General features: G+C 35.4%; 1 protein-coding gene across 2 annotated transcripts; it reads right to left on the minus strand.

Moving 5' to 3' along the window:
* Positions 1–78: 78 nt before the first annotated feature.
* Positions 79–15,584, minus strand: entpd6 (ectonucleoside triphosphate diphosphohydrolase 6). Of its 2 annotated transcripts, none has more exons than XM_067454622.1 (14): positions 15,429–15,584; positions 14,507–14,830; positions 12,942–13,018; positions 12,665–12,808; positions 11,178–11,253; positions 8,878–8,913; positions 8,564–8,652; positions 7,954–8,033; positions 6,367–6,431; positions 5,784–5,882; positions 2,267–2,407; positions 2,098–2,154; positions 1,055–1,170; positions 79–875 (listed from the first exon to the last, which is right to left on the minus strand). In XM_067454622.1, the coding sequence occupies exons 2-14, from the start codon at positions 14,757–14,759 to the stop codon at positions 783–785; spliced, it is 1,326 nt and encodes a 441-aa protein (XP_067310723.1). In that variant the 5' UTR covers positions 14,760–14,830; positions 15,429–15,584; the 3' UTR covers positions 79–782. The 2 variants fall into 2 exon arrangements, with proteins under 2 accessions (XP_067310723.1, XP_067310722.1); XM_067454621.1 differs by having other exon boundaries at positions 5,784–5,885.
* Positions 15,585–26,013: the final 10,429 nt, after the last annotated feature.

Raw genomic sequence — 26,013 nt, forward strand, 5'->3', positions numbered from 1 at the left:
CACATCCTGCTGTCTCACTTTATGACCTTCTTGTGAATTTTGTGTAATTGCACTCTCATTACTTCACACAAAGCAACATTTTCAGTATTCTCTGGTTATATTTATATGGCATTTCATGTAAACATATTTTATACACTTAATAATACCTAATAATATGGGTACATAAAACAGAAACTGCATTTGAGAAAAGTACATTGGCATGGCAGTAACTGCTCTGTTCTTACCAACATAAAAAAAAATCCTCTGATGTGTATATATTTAATAATAAGCACATCATTTGTTTGACCATATGCAATATATTAAACCAATCTACAAGCTACAAAATAACTTAATATAAAATAAAAACAAAATAACTTGAGCTTTGAGCTAGAGGCAGTCAAGTGTTTTCTGATCAGTTTTGTTTAGTTAACCCTGACTAATACGATTCGGACATGATGTAAACAACCAGGGCTGTGTTTCCCAAAAGCATCGGAAGCCTAAGTTGATCGTAGAAACCATAGGTGGCAATTGTTCTACGATCAACTTATGCTTACCAGGCTTTGGGGAAACGCAGCACAGACCAGAACATACATTTAACCTTTACACAGTCTAACATCTTAGTAGGAAAACATTCAAAAAGTCAGAGGTATGTATAAAAACTCACATTTTCCAATAAAGTTCAAAGACAAAATGGTAAATACAATCAATGTGGATATTTTTCCCAGAGCATTAAAAAACCATTCAGTGATTTGCTGGATTGTGTAGCGGTACAACATGTTACAACGTTGTGAGTGTCTGCCTTTTCAGCACATTCTGTGCTTACGGAGTGACTCAATGCATTGGAAAGTGGCACCGAGGGCCCAGCTAGTCTCCACGTTATTTATTTGTCTTGCCAGCTGAAATTTAAACAGAATGATACGGTTAAAGAAAAATCAAAGCATCGCCCATGACATTTGTTCTTCAAAATATTACAGATAAAACACATACTGCTGTAGCTAACTATATGCGTGTTCAAAAGTCACTAACTACTTCATAGTCCTATTAAGTCAGGAATCATAAATCAAGAGTAGCGCACCTTTAGCTCTTTATCAGGTGGGAAGTCAAGCTCCTGAAGAAGTACCGAGATGTAGGTAAGATCCAAACACAGGAACGGAGTCTTCTTTATCCCTCCATCTGACATGTTATTGCACACTGCACCACAAAGAAGATAATGGAGGGATTTTTTGTTGAGTTAATGTAAACTGAGTGAATAATTTTTTTAAGTCTAATATTACCGTAATAATGACACCCTGACAGCTTATTACACAATACTGGTAATTTTACACTACCGTTTAAAAGTTTGGGGTCAGTAAGATTTTTGGAAGAAGTCATTAGTGCTCACCAAAGCTGCATTTATCTGATCAAAGAAAGAGTTAAAACAGTTATATTGTAAAATATTATTACAATTTAATTATAGTTTTCTATTTTAATATATTTTAAAATGTTTTTTTCTAACTTTTTAGCAGCCATTACTGCAGTCTTCACTCTTTTTGGAAAAATATTTTTTTGCAATATATATATATATATATATATATATATATATATATATATATATATATATATATATATATATATATATATATATATATATATATATATATAGTTGATATTTTTTTTCTTACTTTTAAAAGAACAGCATTTATTTGAAATAATGACTTATGACCAATGTAAGTAAAGTTTTTACTGTCCCTTTTGATCCATTCATATATCTTGCTGTAAAATATTATTACAATTTAATTATAGTTTTCTATTTTAATATATTTTAAAATGTTTTTTTCTAACTTTTTAGCAGCCATTACTGCAGTCTTCACTCTTTTTGGAAAAATATTTTTTTGCAATATATATATATATATATATCGTTGATATTTTTTTTCTCACTTTTAAAAGAACAGCATTTATTTGAAATAATGACTTATGACCAATGTAAGTAAAGTTTTTACTGTCCCTTTTGATCAATTCATATATCTTGCTGTATAAAAGTATTAATTTCATTGAAAGAATTTAAAAATACAGACCCCAGACTTTTAAATGGGCGTTACTTGCACATATACAACAATATTCAATTATAAAAACACTGACCTTTTTTGGCACCTTCAATGTAATCACTGACTCTGACAGTTCCCCCTGTGCTTTCATCTGAGACAGAGGCACAAAGTATTTGTAAATGACTGAATGTTACTGAATGTAAATGAAAAAGCAAAAAATGTGTGAATCAGATCAAATGAAAGCAATCAGACTAATCTCTCACCAATGAGGCCCAGATCCACAGCCCTGTCATAGTAGTAGGAGAATGCGTAGAAGTCCATGTCTTTCACGTCCTCTGTTTTTCTCACCCGTTTGTAGATCATCTTTTCCACTTTTTTAAGACAAGACTCATAGATGGGCTCTCCTGGAACAGAGCACATACATAAGTGATTCAATAAAACACACACATGTTCACTGTTCAGACTGTTATTAAATATGTTACAAATATGTGTGTACACACACACACACACACTTATATATACATTTTTATAGGGTCTTGTATATATATATATATATATATATATATATATATATATATATATATATATATATATATATACATACATATATATATATATATATATATACATACATATATATACACACACACTCACCTAAAGGATTATTAAGAACAAAATGCTAATACTGTGTTTGACCCCTTTCGCCTTCAGAACTGCCTTAATTCTACGTGGCATTGATTCAACAAGGTGCTGAAAGCATTCTTTAGAAATGTTGGCCCATATTGATAGGATAGCATCTTGCAGTTGATGGAGATTTGTGCGATGAACATCCAGGGCACGAAGCTCCCGTTCCACCACATCCCAAAGATGCTCTATTGGGTTGAGATCTGGTGACTGTGGGGCCATTTTAGTACAGTGAACTCATTGTCATGTTCAAGAAACCAATTTGAAATGATTTGAGCTTTGTGACATGGTGCATTATCCTGCTGGAAGTAGCCATCAGAGGATGGGTACATGGTGGTCATAAAGGGATGGACCTGGTCAGAAACAATTCTCAGGTAGGCTGTGGCATTTAAATGATGCCCAATTGGCACTAAGGGGCCTAAAGTGTGCCAAGAAAACACCCTCACACCCTTACTCCACCACCACCAGCCTGCACAGTGGTAACAAGGCATGATGGATCCATGCTCTTATTCTGTTCATGCCAAATTCTGACTCTACCACCTGAATGACTCAACTGAAATCGAGACTCATCAGACCAGGCAACATTTTTCCAGTCTTAACAGTGATACCAAAGCTCCGAAGCTTTGTTTCACAAACGCCCACGTGACTGCTTCGTACTCTGATTCAAAAAGCGCGACGGTTGGTTAGAAGTTGTATTGCGCTAGTTTTAGTTTGTGTGTGTGCGCTCATGGGGGATGTAGACAGGCTTTGCCACAAAATAACAAAAACTGTTAGTCTAAACCCTTGTTTAAAGGGGTACTTCAGCGCTGGGAAGATGAATCTGTATTTAAACTGGGTCATCAATGTAGTAGAAATGTGAAATTATTTTTGAATTTGGTGCCTTCTAAACTGAGAAAAGACAGAAAATGTATTTTTGTCTCATGGGGATAAAAGACTACAATTCCCAGAATGCTTTGCTGCCCTGTGAGGCCATTCCCAAAGCCTCCTACTGGATTACTGTGACTGAGTTGGAGAAGACACTACAATTAAAAACTGAACGTGTCTGTTCAATATAATGAGTGAGTCACGCGTGAGTATCACAGCACTGAGCACTAACTGCAGGAGTGAGATAAATGAGCTGATGAGGTCTCGTGATGAGAGCTGAGGTAATCGCGACTACACTCGCGGCATGCATACATTCACAACGCGTGTTCAGTCTGGCACGTTTCAGTTCATGCCTTTGCAAGCTTAACTTTCATAGAAATTAATTTGAGAAGTTAAAAGACTTACATTGCTCACCATAGCCCTGTTTAAATGAGTGCCTGTAGCTGCGAGCTGAGCTCTGAGTGTGATCTCCATCCCCCATCCCAGAGTTCAAAACATGTGGAAATGGCTCCCTCTGCTGGCTGTAGTCTTAGCCTCTGGTCAAACATTCCTCCTATGATGCAAATATCGTCAATTTGCATCATAGGAGGAATTTTTCCAGAAATAAAATGCATAAATCTCTTGTCTCAGGGGGATATGAGGGGGGAAAGCACAATCATTTGAATATACTACAGGGTTTCTACTGATACAAAGCCATATGCTAATCGCTGAAGTAACCCTTTAAATGAGAGAACTTGAAAATTGCTGAAACACTAAACTGTAGGAAGTTTGCAAAATCGGTTTAAATTGTGTGTGTGTGTGTGTGTGTATTTAGTCTACTTACTTTATTCTGTATCAAGTTTCAGTTGTTTAAAAACAGGAAAAATGTCCGCATTCACAATACAAAATTTTTCTAGTATGCAACAGAGTATGGAACAGATTGTAATGTATTTAACATATTGATTCATTCATTTTTACATCTATCCATTAATTTTTTTTTACTTATAAGAAAATGGTTGCAAAACATTTTGCGACACAGCGCTTGCCCTCACTTTCACCAGAAGAGGTCCTCATCGAGCTCTGATTTGAAAAGCTTCGAGTAATGAACCTTTTTCCGATTCAATTGTGCTGAAAGCTAGCCTAGAAATCTAGACGCACCCTAGCGGCAGCAAATTTAATCTGCCTGCGAGTGTCGTCTAGCAACTCTCAATACCCTTCTGAGCTGTATTCGCCTAACTCTTGCCGGGCCAATCACATCGTGTATAGAATCGGTAGGCGGGGCCATAACAACGGCCGAGTTGCGTTTGCGTTCTTCTAGTAAACACAGAAACTGGCGAACGGCGGTCTTTCGAATCAGCTTTGACCGCGACTCTGGAAGACTTGGAGTTAAGCTTTTCTCTGAGAAAAGAACAAAGAGTGGCACTGAAGTCGTTCTTAAGAAGGGAAGATGTGTTCGGAGTTTTGCTGACCGGATACGGCGAATGTTTAATCTATCAACAAGCTCTGTTTCACCTTCGTTGCTCTGGTTGGTGGTAGCACTATCCTATCGCGTGCAGACGGAGTTAAAGACAACCGTTTATCCCGCCCCTGGGATTGAGCCCTGTTAATGGTGAGTTTCCAGACCAAACATCTTGATGTGGGTCTGGCTTGTCAGGCTAGCTGAAAGCTTCACTGGTTCAAAAAAGCTTCACTTCGCCATCACTACATTCTCCTCTGACCTCTAGAATCAACAAGGCAATTTTCGCCCACAGGACTGCTGCATACTGGATGTTTTTCCCTTTTCACACCATTCTTTTTAAACCCTAGAAATGGTTGTGTGTGAAAATCCCAGTAACTGAGCAGATTGTGAAATTCTCAGACCGGCCTGTCTGGCACCAACAACCATGCCACGCTCAAAATTGCTTAAATCACCTTGCTTTCCCATTCTGACATTCCGTTTATAATTCATGAGATTGTCTTGACCAGGACCACACCCATAAATGCATTGAAGCAACTGCCCTGTGATTGGTTGATTAGATAATGGCATTAATGAGAAATTGAACAGGTGTTCCTAATAATCCTTTAGGTGAGTGTGTGTGTGTGTGTGTATATTATATATATATATATATATATATATATATATATATATATATATATATATATATATATATATATATATATATATATATATATATCTCACACACACTCATACTCATTCAGTTAAAGGTTGAATAAATACAAAAACCTAACCAAGACAGACAATACATTTCATACCTGCTTTCTGGCCTTTAACAGTATAGAGTACATCGGTATGCTCCCACTGTCCAGAGAAATCTGGGGCTAGACATGGACTTATCAGCTCTTGGGGTCCTGCTACTGAAGAAGATAAACAATTGGCCACCAAATAATTTATTTATGCATATCAGCATTTTTACTGCCACTATGTGGAGTAACTGTGACACTGCTGACGCAGACAAATCCAAACACGAGCGCTCACCAGTGTCACCTGGTGGCCAAACATAAAAGCGCATTTCCACAAATATATGCTTGTCTTTGCTCATAATAACCTTAAAACCCACTCAGCGAAAAGCAGGATACACTCATACAACAAACACAATTATAAACAAAGAAATCTGATTACATTTGTAGTGTACTAAATGTAAATCTCAGTAGTAAACTGCATGCAGACGCTATTGCATGATAGCAGTTTCTCTCTGGCCTCAGCTAAATCAGTGCAACAGCTGGCCACCAAGGAATTAATCTTCAGTGTGTTATTAAGAGATTAGATAATGGCTTATTTATCGAGCGAATGAGGTCTTTAAAAGCCAAAGATGAAGAGAGATTGTAGACCACATACAAGGCTGTCCTTCAAACCCTCCTAACACAGCAAGTCTGGCTGACATCAACCCCAGGCCAAGATAACTACAAAGAAAGAACAGAGAAATTAAAGTGATGAATATGCAAGATACAAAAAAAAAAAATACAAAATAATTACTGATAAAAAGTTGTATAGGAATTAATATTTCTCAAGTGCTCTTCTTTTGAACTTTCTATTCATCAAAGAATCCTGAAAAATGTATCATGGTTTACACAAAAATACTAAACAGTTCAACATTGATAATAACAGGAAATGTGTCTTAAGCAGAACATCAGCATATTAGAATGATTTCTGAAGGATCATGTGACACTGAAGACTGGAGTAATGGCTGCTAATACTCAGCTTTGCCATCACAGGAATAAAGTACATTTTAAAATATTTTAAAATTGAAAACGGCTATTTTAAATAGTAATGATATTTCACAATATCACTGTTTTTTCCTGTATTGTGATCAAATAAATGCAGCTTTGGAGAACAGAGGCTTCTTTCAAAAGCATTTAAAAAGTCTTACTGACCCTAAACCTTTCAACAGTATTGTATATATGAATTGTATTACTTATAAATCATAAATGATTCCTCATCCAACACTATCTTGCCTTTTAAACGTCAATAAGTAAAGACTTTTTTGTCGTGTCAAATCTCCTGCGGTAAATAACTAGTAATTCTAGTAATCTGGAGATGAGTCCTGCGATGGGATTGTAATTGGAGGCTTGTGTGATTACACTCTAATCAGGAGAGCAAGGCGAGGGCGAACACACACTGGCTCATAAACACTTGTACTGCCGTCCGCACTAATCATTGAACTAGCATAAACTAGAAAGCCCTGGACATCCTTGACCAAGCATAGGAACCAACGGGTGGTGGTGTCAAACATCAGGCAGAGGTTTGATCCCAGTGCGAGTGGACTGCAAGTCACGTAACGTCACTGTTGGGAAACTGAGAAAGCTTTAAATGGATGGAATAATATGCTGCTGATACTATCTCCTATTTCCTACTGTTGAGGATTCTGAAAATAGATGTACTGAAGACTTACATGAGGAATGCATGACATACTATATCAGTTATTCTGCAGATATAAAGACATTTTCTTTATTTATCATTATTGGTATCAGACGATTTTGGATATTTAATTGTTTGTGCTAATTTTCTATTATTACATTAAGAACTAACATCCTCTACAAAGCTAACTTAACTTTAATCTTTGAAAAACTGTAAAAATATAATATTCAACAAATCTAAAAAAATAAATATCTATTTTTCATGCTGTACATTATAATGTTGTGTCGCCTGAAATTCACATGTATCATTAAAATGAACCGATTTCTGTGTTTAATCTTTTATTTATTTTTTTAAAAATCGTTTAAAATTGATACGTTTTCTCCGATTGTTCAGTGAGAATGAACAAAAAATGACGAAAAAAAAAGGGGAAAAAAATACACAAATGCCATTATCTTTACACGTTAAAATATTTTACAGAAAGATCTCTTCTACAGAATTCAACAGCATTATATATTGCTTTATTCGCTACATTCTTTAACACTTTAACTTATGCCCTGCCCACTTTACCTGTGAGAGTAGAGGGCGTGACTGATGTTGAACATCTGAAACGATGTCACATAATCAATGGGTGAGGTCTGGATGGTCTTCTGTACAGGAACGAAACACAAACAAGCCAATGTTGATGCATAAGGGTTACATTCTTATCTTTTTAAACAGGATTCTGGTAGAAGGACAAATATTACCAATCTAGCTTGTACTAGACTCATCAATGCAGTTTCTTGTCCAGAATACTTTTCAATACAATATTTGTCAGCAACTGCCTAATGTAGCAGTTATAAATCCAGACTACGTATTTAACACAACATCTGTCAGCAACTACATGTAAGCTGCAATCTGTGGAGCAGTTCCTCTCTGAGCTCATGTTTGGAACTAGAGCTCTCGGAGAAACTGTGTAATGACATAATAAATTGGTCCTCAATCCGAACCGCCTGTACAGGACCTGACCTAGTTCAAGCAAAAGAATCTCTCTCACTCTCTCAGCCCAATGTTCAACAACCTTCATTTACAAGGCCTATGGGATTAACAGGACATTTGCGGATTAATGCATGGGATGGAAGACCATCATGGTCATTCATTAACATGGCTATACAGCTATTTGTGTATATGCATGGCTCACTTCATCCTGTAGAGCAAAGGTGATCTGGGTCGAGCCTCCTCCTAAATCCAGCATGCCTACTGTAGGAGTTTCAGTAGCATGAAGACCGCCTGTGAAGGAGAGATTTTTTAAATCACTAACTAATTCCAAGAACATACATTTTCAAGTCGAAGTAAAGAAGAAAACAAAATAAAAAAAGTTTGCATGTGAGTAGGGTGACTATTGTAAAGTATAAATTAATCATATATTTCTCCAGATTAATCTTTGTAATTGTTCTTTTGATGTTCATTGACTAAATTTTTGTGACATATTCTGTGACTACTAAAATTGCTTACCTATTAAAAAGTTTATGGTGATCCAAGCAGACATGCCTGTGTAAAAATAAATGTGCATCAATTGTTAGCACAATAATTACATTTTTCCTTAAAAGTTTTTAGTTCATTGTACTATTAAAAACATACTACTTTCTCGCAGTCCTACTGAAACTAAGCTGCAAAAACATTTCAGGCAGAAAAATACATTAATCCTTTACTGCCCACACTTACACATTTATGACTGGACCCATCACAGTGATATAATACACAGTGATATAATATAACAGAAAGATGGATCAATCTATTATTTTTAACACAACGGAAAAAAAATAGTGGAATAAACTCCTGGCTGCGTGTAGCATCTGCAGGGACTGTATGCAGATCCATCCGACAGATCTCAACATCAGAAATTAGCAGTTTTCTTCTGAATTTTCAGCAGCTATTAATTTAGTCTTCAGTCTCACATGACCCCTTAGAAATCAATCTAACATGCCGATTTGGTCCTTAAACTAAAGTTTTGATTCTGTCATCATTTACTCAAGCTCAAGTTGTTCCTGTATGAGTTTCCTTTTTTTCTGCTGAACACAAAAGAATACATATATAACAAATATATTTTAAAGAATGTTGGTAACCAAACAGGCCCAGGGCCCCATTGACTTCCATAGTAGGAATAAAATACTATGACTACCATCAACTGTTTGGTTACCAACATTCTTCAAAATATAATTGTTTGTGTTCAACAAAAGAAAGAAACTCATATAGGTTTGGAGTGAGTAAATAATGACAGAATTTTCATTTTGGGGTGAACTATCCCTTTAAGAAACATTTTTTTTATTACATTTTATTATACAGTTGAACCAGTGCTGCTTAATATTTTCATGCAAACTGTGATACATTTTTCTTAGATGAATGGAAGGTTCAAAAGAACGGCTTTATTTGAAATAGTCTAATCTTTATTAACATTATAAATGCTTTTACTGTCCCTTTTTGATCAATTTAACTTGTCCATGCTTTGAACAGTAGTGTACATCATATACTGGTGGATTCCATGCATTTAAAGAGTTAATCATTAACATAGTCATGGTCTGGAAAGATTATAAAGTCTCTGGCAACGCGAGTGGGTGAGTGAGTGCATCATTGGATCTTTGTGCTAAAACTCTTATAAACTCTGTTTGTTTTGAATGTAGATTGCTTCTTAACAAAGTAAAGGGCTTTAGTGCTCAGAAATAACCAAACTCACTTAGTATCTATAAACTCCATCCCTGCCGTTCCCTCACATATACCACTTAGAAACAGCATTAACAATAAGTCTGTATGATTTGCTGTGATGGACTAATCTGGTCGGGTAAGCTTGTGCGTCCAGGAGAGTTTAGATTCATGCTGATAATGAGACTGAGATTATCCGGTTACGGGACCTGCAGAGTTTAAGCATTAATTTTACTAAATTTCAAACACAAATTGCAACCCATTAAGCAAATATAACTTGTATATCAACAAAAAGCAGTATTAACCTGGCTTTTGTTAAACACTCAGTTTGCACATGCTAGTTTGTTCCTTTAAAAGGAATTTACTGCCAAGCAAATTAATGGCCGCTAATCTGTTTGCTGAGATTAGTGCACACGGGACATTATCCTCTGGGTTCATTATTACTTGTGTGAACTATTTTAAAGGATTGGATTAAAGTCCCATATACGCATTATCTATCGTTAATATACACACACAGATCAAGCTATTACTGAAGAAAATTTCAATTTACAACTTATATCTTTATGCCTGAAGCGCAAATGCTTGTCCGCAGTGACCAGAAGCTTATGATGAGCTGGAGATGTACAGTAAAACATCTGCTGGTTTCACATTCCTGACGGACAGAGTTAACTCCTGCATGGATCATAGCTCAGGAAAACACTGCAACATTACAATCATAGAAACGAGAACATTTGTCTCAACCTTTGAGGATGTGCTACCTCAGTTTTCCTAATATTAAAAATAATAACCCTAAAAAGTAGTTTGCCACACAAAACCCAGTTGACTTGTTAGCCGAGACTGTGAAGTCAAGTTTTTCATGGACTAATCATGGCTAGACTTCATGGCTAATATATATTAATGTTACAAAAGTACATTAAGGTTGTTTAGTTTAGAATTTTTTATGTTTTTTTAATGTCATATTTTACGTCAAAATAAAAGTGAAACTTCCTTGTAATATATGGTAGGTTATACAATGCTTTAAAGTTATAGTATATTCTATTACAATTTAAAAACAAACTTGTTTTATTACAAATCTGACATTATTAAGTAGGGCAAAGGAGCAATTGAAACAGTACCTTCATCTGTGCCATCCATGATTGACACACTGTCAGGTCTATAGAAGAACAAGGATTCGCTAAACACCTCCCTCACCTGCAGAAGAGAGGTTTTAGACGTAACATGACAAGACATGGTTAGGAAATACTGAGACTACATGCTGAACAAAAAATGCCTGAAGAAACAGCTCTAATCTATTAAAATTGTGTTGTAGTATTCCTTATTTGTAAGCAGCTTTGCCAAAAAAATCTGCTTAATTACTATGTTTGAAATTTTTATGATATAGTAACCGTATACATTTAGTTAACTTAAAGCACTAGCCACGAATACTAGCTGTAAGAGGGTATGGAGATTTTTCTAAGGGTTCAATTTAATAAAAACTGTTCAATTTATGAGTAAAATAAGATCCGATAGTTAAATGTTTTAACACTTCAAGTATACTAAGGCCTTGTCTAAACTAATATTTTATAAACCAAATTTTTTTGTAATCTTTGTCCTCCCGCCCACACTGAGACCGCTTTTTTAAATTTAAAAGAAAACAGAGCTTTTTAAAAAAGCTTTCCAAAGTGGATACATTTGCATGTATTTGAAATCGATAGCGCATGTTTAGTCAGGTGATAGATAGTGTATCGATAGATATTCATGTTTACTAGAGGTTTGGTATTGTGGTTTAGTATTGTGCCTTTATTGTGCTATACACTTTTACACAGTTGCTAAATTGTGTTACTTTGAGAGATGACAGAAAATGTACTCGCATTTGCTGTCCTGCAGCAAAACATAAGACCAGTTGTTGGCGCCAATACGATTCCCTAGGGGCTCAAGGTCCTTTGCCGATCCCGTACCCCTCTCTCTCCACCCCACTCTTTCCTGTCAAATTCTCTACTGATCTTTCCAATAAAAGCACGAAAAGGCAAAAAAAGAAGAAAAAAAGAAAGAGAGCAGCTGCGTTTTAGACCAAATATAATGGTGAGTGAGTGCGACCTTGACGCATCATTGAATGGTGATAAAATGATCCTGCCAGAACAAAATTGCATGATAACTTTATGACTTGTTGGTATCATCTAAGAGAGATTTTATGAGGGTTTACGCATGTGCAGTAAGGTCAATTTTGTCTTTTCCGGCATTTCAGTGTGGATGAGAAACTTTTGGAAAATACTAGTGTGAACGAGAGCATTCTGAAATGAAAACACAGTTTTCAAATGTATCCGGATTAATGTAGACGTAGCCTTATCTAGTGACTTATTAAAAACATGCCCACACTTATGAAACAGTATGTTTGTTTAAAAAAAAAAAACAGCTTCAAAATTCACGATATGGATGTGTGTAATTTACATTAGAGAGCAAAACATTCAAGTATCGTCATGTTATGTTTACCAAAGGCCTTAATATACTCATAAATTGAAAATCTTGAGGTAACCACTGGTGAATTAGGTCTTCTGGGTTTTGACATCATCCCTGCACCCCTCTATACAGGGAAAGTTTATTTGATGAATGTTGGTTCTCTGACCTTGTCCAGCAGGATGTTGGCCTTCTCACCAGGCAGCAGCCTGAGCCCTGCCGTGGCTCTGAGCATGAGAGGAGAAGAACCCCATAAGGTTTCAGGAACCGTGTCTTTAGCAGCCTTTAACAATTCCAAAAGTCCCTCCTTACTCTATAAAACAACAGCATCAGCTACATTAATATGACCATCAAACTGCAGATGGGAAAAATAAGACAACAAACCTTTTAAAACGGCATTCACAAAGGGTTTAAAATTATAAAACTTGATCACATTTCCTGGTTACCTTTTCTGGGTCATCAGCATATGCAGACAGTCCAGGTTTTATAGCTCTAAATGTCTCGTGAGCTAATTTTGGAGCTTCTGTTAACACATAAATGATATATAATTTAAACAATATCATAAAAACTGTTAAATATCATAAAATCAATTCATAAAAATATATTTACACACCTCCATTTTTGTTTTTTTTGTAAAGAATTTTACATTGTTACAAAAAATGTCAAGCTTTCTATTCAAAGAAGCCTGAAAAAAAAATCTATCACAATTTTTTATCTAAAATACTAATTCATAAGTGTTTCTTGAGGACCAAATCATCATATTAGAAGGATTTCTGAAGGATCATGTGACACTGATGATTGAAGTAATGATGCTGAAAATTCAGCTTTGCATTACAGGAATAAATTACATTTCAGAATATACCAAATACTCTATATATATACTCATATATAATAATATATACTCTTCTAATTGTTTTTACTGTATTTTTTTTATCAAATAAATGTAGTCTCTGCGAGCATTTCACCAACCCCAAACTTTTGAAGTATATGGAATAACATTCATTAAAGGCTATGTGTAACATTGATTAACTGCAGTATTAGGGTTCTACATGGCTTATATCAAAGTTTGCATAATAAACGACATAAACAAATGTTTCAGCCACTGATAATATCTAACCATAAGGTGCGACCTTTGACCCATCAGGCTTAGCTATGTACGTGCATGTGTGTGCGTGCCTGATAGCATAGACTACTTGATGTCCATTATAATATGACAATCATAGGTTTAACAATAAAGGCTAAAGCAGCACTTAACTGATTTAGCTCAGAATTGGGATGCAATAACTAAGCCATTGGGCGATCAGCGCTACGCTAGGCAGTAAACCTAATATCTATGGATAACACCCACACAGTCAACATGGTATTTTGGCAGTAAGTTTGTAGATTTAAAGTAAATAAATAATTAAGTAAGTGTGCAATACAGTGCACTAGTCAGGTAATAGTTTTCAAATATCACAATTTGTTTAATATAAATAGATAATTTGATCTTAAAAGATATTTCAACAAAACACCATAGCCATAATTATTGGTACTAATACAAAAATCATAATAATTTATTTAATCTGAATTAATATTTATGACTGTAATATATTTGAAATGTACATTTTACTTATAACCTTCTTAACTATGTTATTATCATGTGTGAAATATGTTCACCAATGTATTTTTAGTATTATAAACTATTTTAGTATTTAATTAGCTTTTATTTTTTAGCATCTTAATTGAGCTGTAATTTATTTTATTTCAGCTTTGTATTAATAGACGAAAACAACACTGCTTGCTATTGTACATAAAGATTTTAAGACTACATTTACAGAAAACATTTCTGAAGTCATTGTTATGAAAAAACATTTGTTATGTTGAATAGGCCGGAAATGTGGTCTTATTTGCAGTTTTATTTGTAGTCTTATTTGTTGCATTGACTCTTTTAGATACCCTTTATTTCCCTAATTTGAACGTTTTGATTATTAGTCTTTGAGTAGATTCAAATACCTCTTAAATTTTAACATACCATTTGGCTCCATCTGAAATTTGAAGATGTGAATCCTGGTTCCAGTGCTTCCAGCATCAAACATAATACCATACTGGAAATTTTCACTGACCACCTGGGCTGAGGTTGGATGTTTATGGGTATAAATCCTAAATTGGGGCAGTTGCTCAGATACCGGTGGCTTGGAGTCATCATAATGATGTTTGACGTAGGTGAGGTAGAGCACCAGGCATCCCACAAACATAAAGATGAAAGCTAGCTTTGGGAACTTCATAATGGCAGCCAGAGGTACATGATGTGGAGTCAATTTCCCAATGCAGCAGGCTCAACAGTTCTCTCCACTACCTACAGAAAAACACAAAAAACATAATATAAAAGGTTTTAATTTGCTATGAGATAAAGAAAAATATCACCAACCCCAAACTAATAAAACACTAACGAAGATTTACAAATTTAACAAAACCGAAAGATACAGTATTTATAATATGCCTGTTTTCACAACAAAAAATGTAATAAAATACAACAAATGTCCTATATTTCCTGCCACAGCTATGACGTCACACAATTACTACTAGCACTTAGTAACACCAACAACAACAAACAGCTGCAATTTTGTCAATATTGTAAGAATTCACTGACTGTGTAGCTAACAGTTATTCATTAAGTGAATTATTTTATTTGTCAGTATTAATAACAAATATTGACACATTATGTTTTGTATCTGTCATGTTGAACCCATAGGTTGAACCATGATTGGTGATAGGCAAAAATACACAATTTGGAAGAGCACATTCATCTAAAATAATAACTTTATATAAACACTTGTACTTTATTTTAATTGTGTGTTATGGCTCAAGAAAAACGTCAGAATAGAAAAATAAATCGTATTGTTATGACTCAACAATGTCATTTTCGGTGTTTATAATATTTAAGATCGTAATACCTAGTTCCCTGTAGCAAGATCATATTCCTTCAGATGCGAGTCGTGTTTTATTTATCGACGAATAGCCATGGTGAGGTGTTGACCTTATTCCTTTTGGAAAAATTCTCAAAACTCTTCTGGTCTCCTTTTGATTACGTCAGTAACGTGCAACGTGGAGATGACGTAGGCGAACAAGTACGTCACGCGGTCGAAACGGAAACTTTTACTGTCTATGGTCGAAAACACAGCTTCCTCGCACAACTCTACTTGCAGCAATTTTATAATAATAGATGCTACTGCTTAATAAAAAGGTAATAAATATTCCTCAGATATTTTTGTTGTTGTTATGTTCAAATCCTTTTGTTAGAGAAATCCATAATTAAATATTTTTGTTACTTTGCTTCATTTTCTATATTCATGATGACACGCATTAAACGAACACCGTTTAATCCCACCGGTCACAATTGTGACCGTAAATTTTCCACGCATATTTTAGTGTAGTTTTAAAAAGCAACTTCTATTATGAAGCAAATTTTCATTATAATGAATAATATAATAATCAATAATACACATTTAAGATGTCTACATGAATACTGGGCAGGTCTAACATTGTTGTGTAGTTTGGTCGTGTGACCACACTCACTTATTTCTTGGTACTGCCATCTTAACACAATGACAACGTGAAAGCACAGAAATGACTGGACAATTTAAATCATTAATCAAAGTTAATTTTTGAATAGCTCATTAATTTTGTTGCACACATCATCATGAAAGGGTTATCTATACATACATATTGAAATTATATTAATACCTAATATTAGTCAGGATCCAGATAAATGAAGACGGTCACAATTGTGACAGGTAGTATAACCATCCCTCCCTCCCTCCCTCCCTCCCTCCATCCATCGTACTTATGTCTGTACTTCTGTCTGTCTATACCTTTGTCTAGCTATACTTCTTTCTGTCTGTCTGTCTGTCTATCTATACTTCTGTCTGTCTGTCTAACTATACTTCTGTCTGTCTAACTATACTTCTGTCTGTCTAACTATACTTCTGTCTGTCTGTCTATCTATACTTCTGTCTGTATAACTATACTTCTGTCTGTCTGTCTAACTATACTCCTGTCTGTCTGTCTAACTATACTTCTGTCTGTCTGTCTAACTATACTTCTGTCTGTCTGTCTAACTATACTTCTGTCTGTCTGTCTAACTATACTTCTGTCTGTCTGTCTATCTATACTTATGTCTGTCTAACTATACTTCTGTCTGTCTGTCTAACTATACTCCTGTCTGTCTAACTATACTTCTGTCTGTCTGTCTAACTATACTTCTGTCTGTCTGTCTAACTATACTTCTGTCTGTCTGTCTATCTATACTTATGTCTGTCTAACTATACTTCTGTCTGTCTGTATAACTATACTTCTGTCTGTCTGTCTAACTATACTCCTGTCTGTCTGTCTAACTACACTTCTGTCTGTCTGTCTAACTATACTTCTGTCTGTCTGTCTAACTATACTTCTGTCTGTCTGTCTATCTATACTTATGTCTGTCTGTCTAACTATACTTCTGTCTGTCTGTCTAACTATACTTCTGTCTAACTATACTTCTGTCTGTCTGTCTAACTATACTTCTGTCTGTCTGTCTATCTATACTTATGTCTGTCTAACTATACTTCTGTCTGTCTGTCTAACTATACGTCTGTCTATCTATACTTCTGTCTCTCTGTCTATACTTCTCTCTGTCTGTCTATCTATCTATACTTCTGTCTGTCTGTCTATCAGTCTATACTTCTGTCTGTCAATCAATCTGTCTATCTATATCTATGAGATATACCTTATAAACCTTATAAGATATACCTTATAAACTTCCCAATTTCTGATTTACCAATTGGTGCTTCAATGTTTAAAGTAGCTCTTCCTAATATTTAGGAGTAATAACTCATGTAAGTGCCTAGATCTTTTCAAGGTTTGTTGGTCACCTCTTCCCCTCTCTTTGGCCAAACACATTAGTTCAGTGAAGATGAACTAGATTTTTGTATTTATTTCAATGGGTTGCGATTTTCATACCCCCTTTTTTTTTATTGTGTATCATGAACAATAGAAATAGTTTTGAAGTAAATTCTAATCATATCTCATTCTTATATGTTGGATATGTTCTTGTTATTTTAAGTTTTAAACATGTAAATAGGTCTAATTGAAGAATTTGTATGAATTCTGTCTATACTGTTTCCCACAGTAAAACCTAATATTGTGAGTATAAAACCTAATATTTCACTAACTTAACCAACATAAAATCAAAGAAGGCATAATGTTTGTGTGTTAGGGAGGTCTAAGGAGTAAATTGCATGTACTCACATTGCAGGAAAAAAATTGGGATTAAACAGGTTAATAGGCTCATGTTGGTTGTGATGATTTAGATTAAATTGTAAGCAAATAAATTGTTTACTTTTTTCTTTTTGATTCCCATTTGAGCCCATTTGTTTTATTTAAGGGAATTACATGATGGAATTTACTGAAATTAAATCCCAAGGAAAGTAATTGGTTCTGAAATGCAGTATCCCCAAATTTTCCACTCACATATAGTGGTTTTGCCTAAAATTTTAATCCTTTGATTCATTTCATTTAAACTGATTCCATCTGAATCAAGTTAAGTAGACATAGGGTGGGCCAACCCACTTAATAAGCTTTAATTAATAAGCAAATAAGCTTTTGGGCACTTAAGACACATTTAAAGTGTATGAATTTTCATTGCATTAGAAAACAAAATATCAAACCAAGTGGGCATCATAACTGCAAAAAATGTATGCCATTAAATACATATCCAGTCTAATCCTCATTTTGTACAGTATACATTGTTTTGTGATTGACAACCAATCAATCTTCTATATGAAATGTGTGCTTGTTTTTTGTGTTTGTGTGTTTATAAGAGCAACAGTTTCAGCACAAGTTCTACTGTTTAATGCTTCTCTCTTAACCTCCTTAGACCCAGAGAGCCAATTACACTTTCATTGTGCTGTTTTCAATATGGCACCAGCTGGTCTCTCTACGAGGCCCTGTGAGTTTTGTTAAAATTTACCAGGCTGTGGCAGCAATACATGACCTGTGGCACATCTCCATTCATTACCTTAATTAACCATCATTAGGCTTGCTATATGGGCCAATCTGTGGCTCCCTCCTACACTTTCACATGCAACATGCGACACCCCCATCTGAGCGTGAATTTCAGCCAATGAGTGACCTATAATGAGAGGTCCCTCTGAGGGGGATGGAGATGATTTTGATGATATTCATTTGACGCTTTCCATTGAGTGTGTCTGCGAGCACAGTGCGTGCTTGAAAGGACCATATGCTCTCATTTTACATGCGTGTATGTGTGTGAGCGCATCTATCTAGGACACAAGGTCCAGCAGGGGGTGAGGGGCAACGGACCGCCTAATATAAGACCATTCTCACTTATCAAAAATCAATGAGGGCGGACTTCTTGAGGGGGAAGGGGACGGTGGCCATCCCTCCAAACTGTTGCACTCTGACCGCCCCCTTAAAGAGCAATGCATACATGACTTCCCCCATTATATTTTAAGCAGTCATTACAGACGTACCTCAACAGCAGAAAGCAAAACGCCCCCTCCTCGCCCTCCCTCAGCCCTTAATAAATGACCCAATCTCTGTCTTTTTACTCACCAATAATGGGCTGAATGGCAGTTTGCATACTTCACAGGGATTGTGAAGAGAAATGAGAGGGTAGATCAACAAATGTATTAGTAATAAAAGGTGTTTTCCCAGAGCTCCCGCTGTTCATTTTCTTCATTTAGCTAAAGAGCAATTTAGCTGCATATTCTCCACCACAAGATTTATTAATTAATCTTTTAATAACAGTGTTTGTTAAGCCTGTTAAATGTCAGTGTCCTGGTATAGCAACTTAAATTTGGAACACAACTTGGTTAGACATTTGACTTTGAAATTATATGGCTGTTTATAGTAGGCCTACTTATAAAAGCACATATTAATGCTGTATTATGCATGACCATATTCTATATCCCTTAATTCATACCCAATATCTAAACTTAATAACTACATTAGTAACTATTAATAAGCCAACACGATCTCATGGTAATGCATATCAATAGTACGAGTGTGAAATCTCGTGGAATGTATACGCCAAAATGAGTTTTCGCGTGCATGCTACGCAGTTTTTCACGTGCATATGATACGCACTTTATGGCGTGCATATGACACGCTCTTGGGTAGGATTAGGGTGGTGAGGTGGGGGGTTCGTACATATAATAGACGATAAAAGGCATATCATATCATATGCACACGAAAAAACGCATACCATATGCATCCCAAAACTAATTTTGGCGTATACATTCCATGAGATCGGTAATTAGGTGTTTACTGAGTCAAAAGTCAGTTAATTGTGAGAATTTGACCCTTACTGTGACCAATATATATATATATATATATATATATATATATATATATATATATATATATATATATATATATATATATATATATATATATATATATATATATATATATTGTATAATTATAAATGTTAATTCAGTACATTTGCTTTACAGTTAACTTTTATAACTTTTTTACACTTTCATTTTTGCTTCCATTTCTTTAAACCTTACACTCTTAGAACCTTAAATGGTTTTAGCCACATCATTGACCTTTTAAAGGTTTCCATGATGGGATCTTTTTATGTATTTAGTTTAAAATATGTTTTATTTTAGTTCAGTTTAATGAATTAAACAGCTTGTAAACAGGTAAACGTGTTATGCAATCATTTAAGATGTTTCTCTTTATGTTTGGTATAAATGACTCTTTATTGAGTCAAGAGCAATGGGTTCTATTATAGAACCCAATTAAACTTTTCTTCTGAGAGTAGATCTGTATTTCAAAGCATTTATTTCCAACCCCAAATCAAAAAAAGTTGGGACAGTTTGGAAAACGCAAATAAAAAAAGAAAGTAGTGATTTCTAAATTTACTTTGACTTGTATTTCATTGCAGACAATGTTTATGAACACAAAATATTTCATGTTTTGTCTGGTCAACTTCATTTCATTTGTAAATATGCATCCTTTCCTGTCATTCAGACCTGCAACACATTTAAAAAAAAGTTGGGACAGGAGCAATTTAGGGCTAGTAGTAATGAGGTAAAATGGTTAAATAATGATGTGATTTTTTTGAAACAGGTGATGTCAACAGGTAATTATGATTTGGTACAAAAGCAGCATCCAAGAAAGGTCTAATCCGTTAGGAGCAAAGATGGGCCGAGGATCGCCAGTTTGCCAACAAATACGTGAGAAAATTATTGAAATGTTTAAAAACAATGTTCCTCAAAGAAAGCTAGGAAGAGATTTGGATATTTCACATTCAACAGTGCATAACATAATTAAAAGATTCAAGGAATCTGGAGGAATTTAGTGCATAAAGGACAAGGCCACAAGCCTAAGCTGAACAACCGTGATCTCCGATCCCTCAGGCGGCACTGCATCAAGAATCGTCATTCATCTATAAGCGATATCACCACATGGGCTCAGGACTAGTAGTGGGAAGTTCCGATCATTTTACTGACTCGGATCTTTGAGTCTCGTTCAGCAAAATGAACGAATCTTTTTTCGAGTCATTTCGTTCATTTCACCAAAATGACATGTTAAATAGCCCAACACATCTAGTACTTATGAAAATGTTGATTACATTTTAAAACTACATAAAAATAAACTATAGGGTACTGCAACCAAAGCCAAATTATAAGAAACTGAAATGTTTAATTAATTGATTAGTTGTTGGATCAGGCTATTGCAGTCTCTCTGTTTGTTCACCTCACCTCCTGATCCAAAACATTCTTTCTCTTGCAACTTCATATTTATCACGTTTGTTCTCCGCCTCTCGTGTCTTTGAGCTCCTCGAGACGTTAGCTGTGGACTCGTCTGTGTCTGACTCTGATCAGATCTGAGGGCTGGGTAGCCCGGACCGTGCGTGACAGGTCCGGAAACAAAAATGATTAGTTCTTACGAGTCTTTCGGGTTTGAGTCTTTCGTTCTTCCTGTTAGTCCCATAGAGTCTATGCTTTCAATAACGGAAACAGAAAAGATTAGTTCTTACGAGTCTTTCGGGTTTGAGTCTTTCGTTCTTCCTGTTAGTCCCATAGAGTCTATGCTTTTAATAACGGAAACAGAAAAGATTAGTTCTTACGAGTCTTTCGGGTTTGAGTCTTTCGTTCTTCCTGTTAGTCCCATAGAGTCCATGCTGTCAATAAAGGAAACAGAAAAGATTAGTTCTTTTGATCGAGTCTCGGGTTTGAGTCGTTCGTTCTTTTGTCACGTGACTTGTCGCCGTATAGAACACTAGTTCACAACCTTTTTAGTAAAAAGCACGTAGTTATTATTTTATTTTATTTTATACTATTCTCAGTTAATATCAGACATACAAATATGGGAAATATATTGACTATTCAAGTCTAACATCACAAATTCAATTAGACTAATTTTGAATCAACTGTGTATATATATATATATATACACACACACAGCATGGGACTGACAGCAAGAACGAAAGACTCAAACTCGAGACTCAAAAGAACTAATCTTTTCTGTTTCCGTTACTGACAGCATAGACTCTGGGACTAACAGGAAGAACAAAAGACTCAAACTCGAGACTCAAAAGAACTAATCTTTTCTGTTTCCGTTACTGACAGCATAGACTCCACTGGACTAACAGGAAGAACAAAAGACTCAAACTCGAGACTCAAAAGAACTAATCTTTTCTGTTTCCGTTACTGACAGCATAGACTCTACGGGACTAACAGGAAGAACGAAAGACTCAAACCCGAGACTCAAAAGAACTAATCATTCGGAGATTCAGAGCTGATTCAGAGGCCATATGTTTCGTAATGCGCATGCGCGGTCAACACAAAATGACAACAACAACGTTCAAAATGAACGAATCGTTCATGAACGACACATCAGGACTACTTTGGCACACCTTTGTCAAGTACCACAATACGTAGTTACATCCACGAATGCCAGTTACGTAAAACTGTATTGTGCCAAAAGGAAGCCCTATGTTAACAGTGTCCAGAAGCGCCATCAACTTTTCTGGGCTCGGAGGCATCTGGGATGGACCATCACACAGTGGAAATGTGTACTGTGGTCAGATGAATCAGTATTTCAGGTATTTTTTTGGGAGGAATGGACGCTGTGTTCTCCGGACCCAAGAAGAGAAGGATCATCCAGACTGTTACCAGCAACAAGTCCAAAAGCCAGGGTCTGTCTGTCATGGTATGGGGTTGTGTCAGTGCCCTTGGCAAAGGTAACTTGCACTTCTGTGAAGGCACCATTAATGCCTTCAAGAAGAGATCTTTTCCAGGGACGTCCATGCATATTTCAATAAGTCAATGCAAAACCACATTCTGCACACATTACAAAGTCCTGTCTGCGGAGGAAGAGGGTACGGGTACTTGACTGGCCTGCCTGCAGTCCCGACCTGTCTCCAATAGAGAATGTGTGGCGCATTTTGAAGCGCAAAATGCGACAACAAAGACCCCGTACTGTTGCCCACCTTAAGACTTGTTTGCAGGAAGAATGGGACAAATTTACACCAGAAACGCTTCATCACTATTAAGTGCTGTGAAAAAGAATGGCAACATTACAAAGTGGTAAATGCTTTACTTTACCAACTTTTTTTGAAATGTGTTGCAGGTCTAAATGACAGGAAATGATGCATTTTTACAAATGACATGAAGTTGACCAGACAAAACATGAAATATTTTGTGTTCAAATTGTCTGCAATGAAATACAAGTCAAAGTAAATTTAGAAACCACTTCTTTTTTTCTTTTTCTTTTTTGCATTTTCCATACTGTCTTTTTCTGATTTGGTTAACCAGGGGGTGACAGTTAACAGGTTAAACAAACTACTCTTGCACACATACTCCAAAATTCCTCTATACAGCATTAGAGTGTATGTAATTTAACATGGCAGCTCTTAATAGCTTTCAGCAATTTAATGTTTAATGGTCCCTTAATCTCTCACTCAAATTTTTAACAATAATGATTAGACCATTAGCGATGTGGTCTGCCATTCAAAGTCAACTCATAGCAATTCCGTCACCATATTAAGTCACCATACCCGTCACCTTATTATAGTAAGACCACTAGTTCACTTGGACCCAACTGACATAAAATGAGTGGAATACACAGACATTCACTGATATACCGGCATACATTAATTTGCCTATAGCGAAAAGTTATTGAAAGTGAAACAGTGACTCTAACTATGAAGCTGTTTTATAATTTTAAAACAAGTAAACAAGTTCCCATAGATCATTTTCCACAAAAGTCTAAATTTGTTTAACAATTTAAATCAATTATTGCGCATGCTGCATATTTAAACGATGCTAAATTATTTTTCTCTTAATTAAATGGCAGTCAATATCATGTATGTAATGTGATCACCTCTGTGTAAACCTGTACTTTATCCTGATGTTTAAACCCCTTGTCCGTGTACAATCCTTTTGAATGCATTTCTATATTACAGGCTGTTTTGTTTTGTAATAGCTTAGATTACTTTTTTTCACAGCTTTAATGCACAAACACAAAGAATAAGACATTATCTAAGATCTTCCTAGAATGAAACTGTAGTCTAATCCTGCAGTCATTGGGTAATCTGTGAATACAAGACTCTGATGCCTCAGTGTGTGCCTGTTTGGAGGGGGGGCGGAATAACATTAGATCTGCTGTAACAGAATTAGTTATTGTTCCTTATTATCAGTGGGGTTTTTTCAAGCAATGTTTCTGGAAATTCCCAGAAAATCCCATTGAACACACATTTTAATTTCATTTTTGTAGTTTAATCGTGTAGAAGGCAGCGTAAATAATCCAATGGGATTAGGTCATTTTTTTGTTGTCTTTTCAAATACTTTCATTTTAGGCTCTTAAGAAACCGTCTAACACTGTTGGTCTCTATGTAACAGAACGAGCAGAGACGAATGACACACAAGCAATTACAACCAAACTGTACCACCACATATCTGAACATGAGAAACAGGCTTAGTCACATTTAATAATACTCTGTATGTGTCCTGCATGGTAAATGGACAACATATATAGAATAACTGGAGGATAAATTGAAGAAAATACAAATTTCTCGCTGTCCAGATGTTCTCCGGCTGAGGATTTAAAATATGTATAATAGGAATCATCGATTAACCATTATTCTACTTATTGTGAATGAAATCCTGCTCTAAATCCTTCCTAATAATCCTCCTTACAGCACCACGTGTATTACATGTACGTGAAAGAGTATACATGAAGAGAGTGTGTGTGTGTGTGTGTGTGGGGGGGGGGGGGGGGGTCTCACATGGTAAAGCCAGTCTTCCAGTATTTTCTGATTAAGGAAAAGTATTTATAGATGTATTTAAAGCAGCAGAGAGCTTTTTAGAGCGCATTCTGAAAGCATTTCAAAGGTTTCAACCACCATTAACCGTTATAACGTTAGATCATCCAAGCACCTATAATTCAAAGAAGGCTTGTAACATTTTTCGAAGGACCTTACAGAAGTCATACACTTGACCTTTAAAAATAAATGCAACAGTTTTCAGGGCTTTTTAAAATGTAACAGTGCTTGAAGTTGTCCGAAACTGAATTTAAAATATATAGCATTGATTTAAAATTTGTGAATAATAACATTACCAGTAAATAATACAAAATTGAAAACCATACATTTATCCAACCTTGCTTTGCATGTTAGAACTTTGCAGTAATCCAAACCCCAATAAGCAAGCACATTTTTATTTGCATTATTTACTTGACCAAATTATAATTTTTGGAGTATACCACCATGATATAGTTTTTGATCTAAAAAAACAAAACAAAAAAGATTTGTCCTGAAGGTAACAGCCCTGTGATTTCCCATGATGCTCTGCTGTATGTTAAAACCTCATCCAGACTCTCATTTGTTAAGGATGGCATTAGCCTGTTCAAATCCAATTCTCATCCACCAACATACTACCTTTTATAGATGGAAAATAAAAGGATAAAGCAGCTAATGCCTTTTTGATTCATTATATAATGTTTTTCTGAGGGCAGACAAGGGAAATTATAATAATAATAATGGAATAATTTAAATAAATTTACTTTAGTTAATGTGCTCTGCGTGGGCTGGCTAATCTGAAGGAAACGTTCCGTAAATCAAAAAAACAGGGAGAATCCCAACTAAAAGCAAATCCTCTCTGACTCTCTTTCCACCAATCACTTTAGTTCATTTGGACAAGACAAAACAACAACAACAACATCACCGAAACACAAAAGCCTGAAACACTGAAAGATGTGTTAAGTTTAGCGTGATAACACCGAAGAAACCAAAAATGAAGAATAGACTGAATTGTGCAGAGGTCAAAGGTGAATTTAGCCCACATTGGGTGCAATAGATCTTATGCCAACCATTGATAGGATCAAACAAAAACAGTATTCTTATTGGCAATGGAGTTTTTTATATACTTGGCAAATTTAAATAAAACAGAAATAGTATAATTAAAATGACTGTATTAGCTTTTGCCATAATTAATAAATATTTTATTTTTAATAGCATGTTGCTAT

The sequence above is a fragment of the Pseudorasbora parva genome, chromosome 10, assembly GCF_024679245.1.
Source record: "Pseudorasbora parva isolate DD20220531a chromosome 10, ASM2467924v1, whole genome shotgun sequence".
Taxonomy (NCBI): Eukaryota; Metazoa; Chordata; class Actinopteri; order Cypriniformes; family Gobionidae; genus Pseudorasbora; species Pseudorasbora parva.

What these genes read in the sequence shown, in the direction of transcription:
- entpd6 (XM_067454621.1), bottom strand. Translation starts at nt 14,759, where the DNA reads ATGAAGTTCCCAAAGCTAGCTTTCATCTTTATGTTTGTGGGATGCCTG. An exon ending in CCAACATCCTGCTGGACAAG is followed by an intron (nt 11,254 to 12,664) that starts GTCAGAGAACCA and finishes TCTCTTCTGCAG; the next exon opens with GTGAGGGAGGTGTTTAGCGA. An exon ending in TGTGGATCTGGGCCTCATTG is followed by an intron (nt 2,155 to 2,266) that starts GTGAGAGATTAG and finishes CCTCTGTCTCAG; the next exon opens with ATGAAAGCACAGGGGGAACT.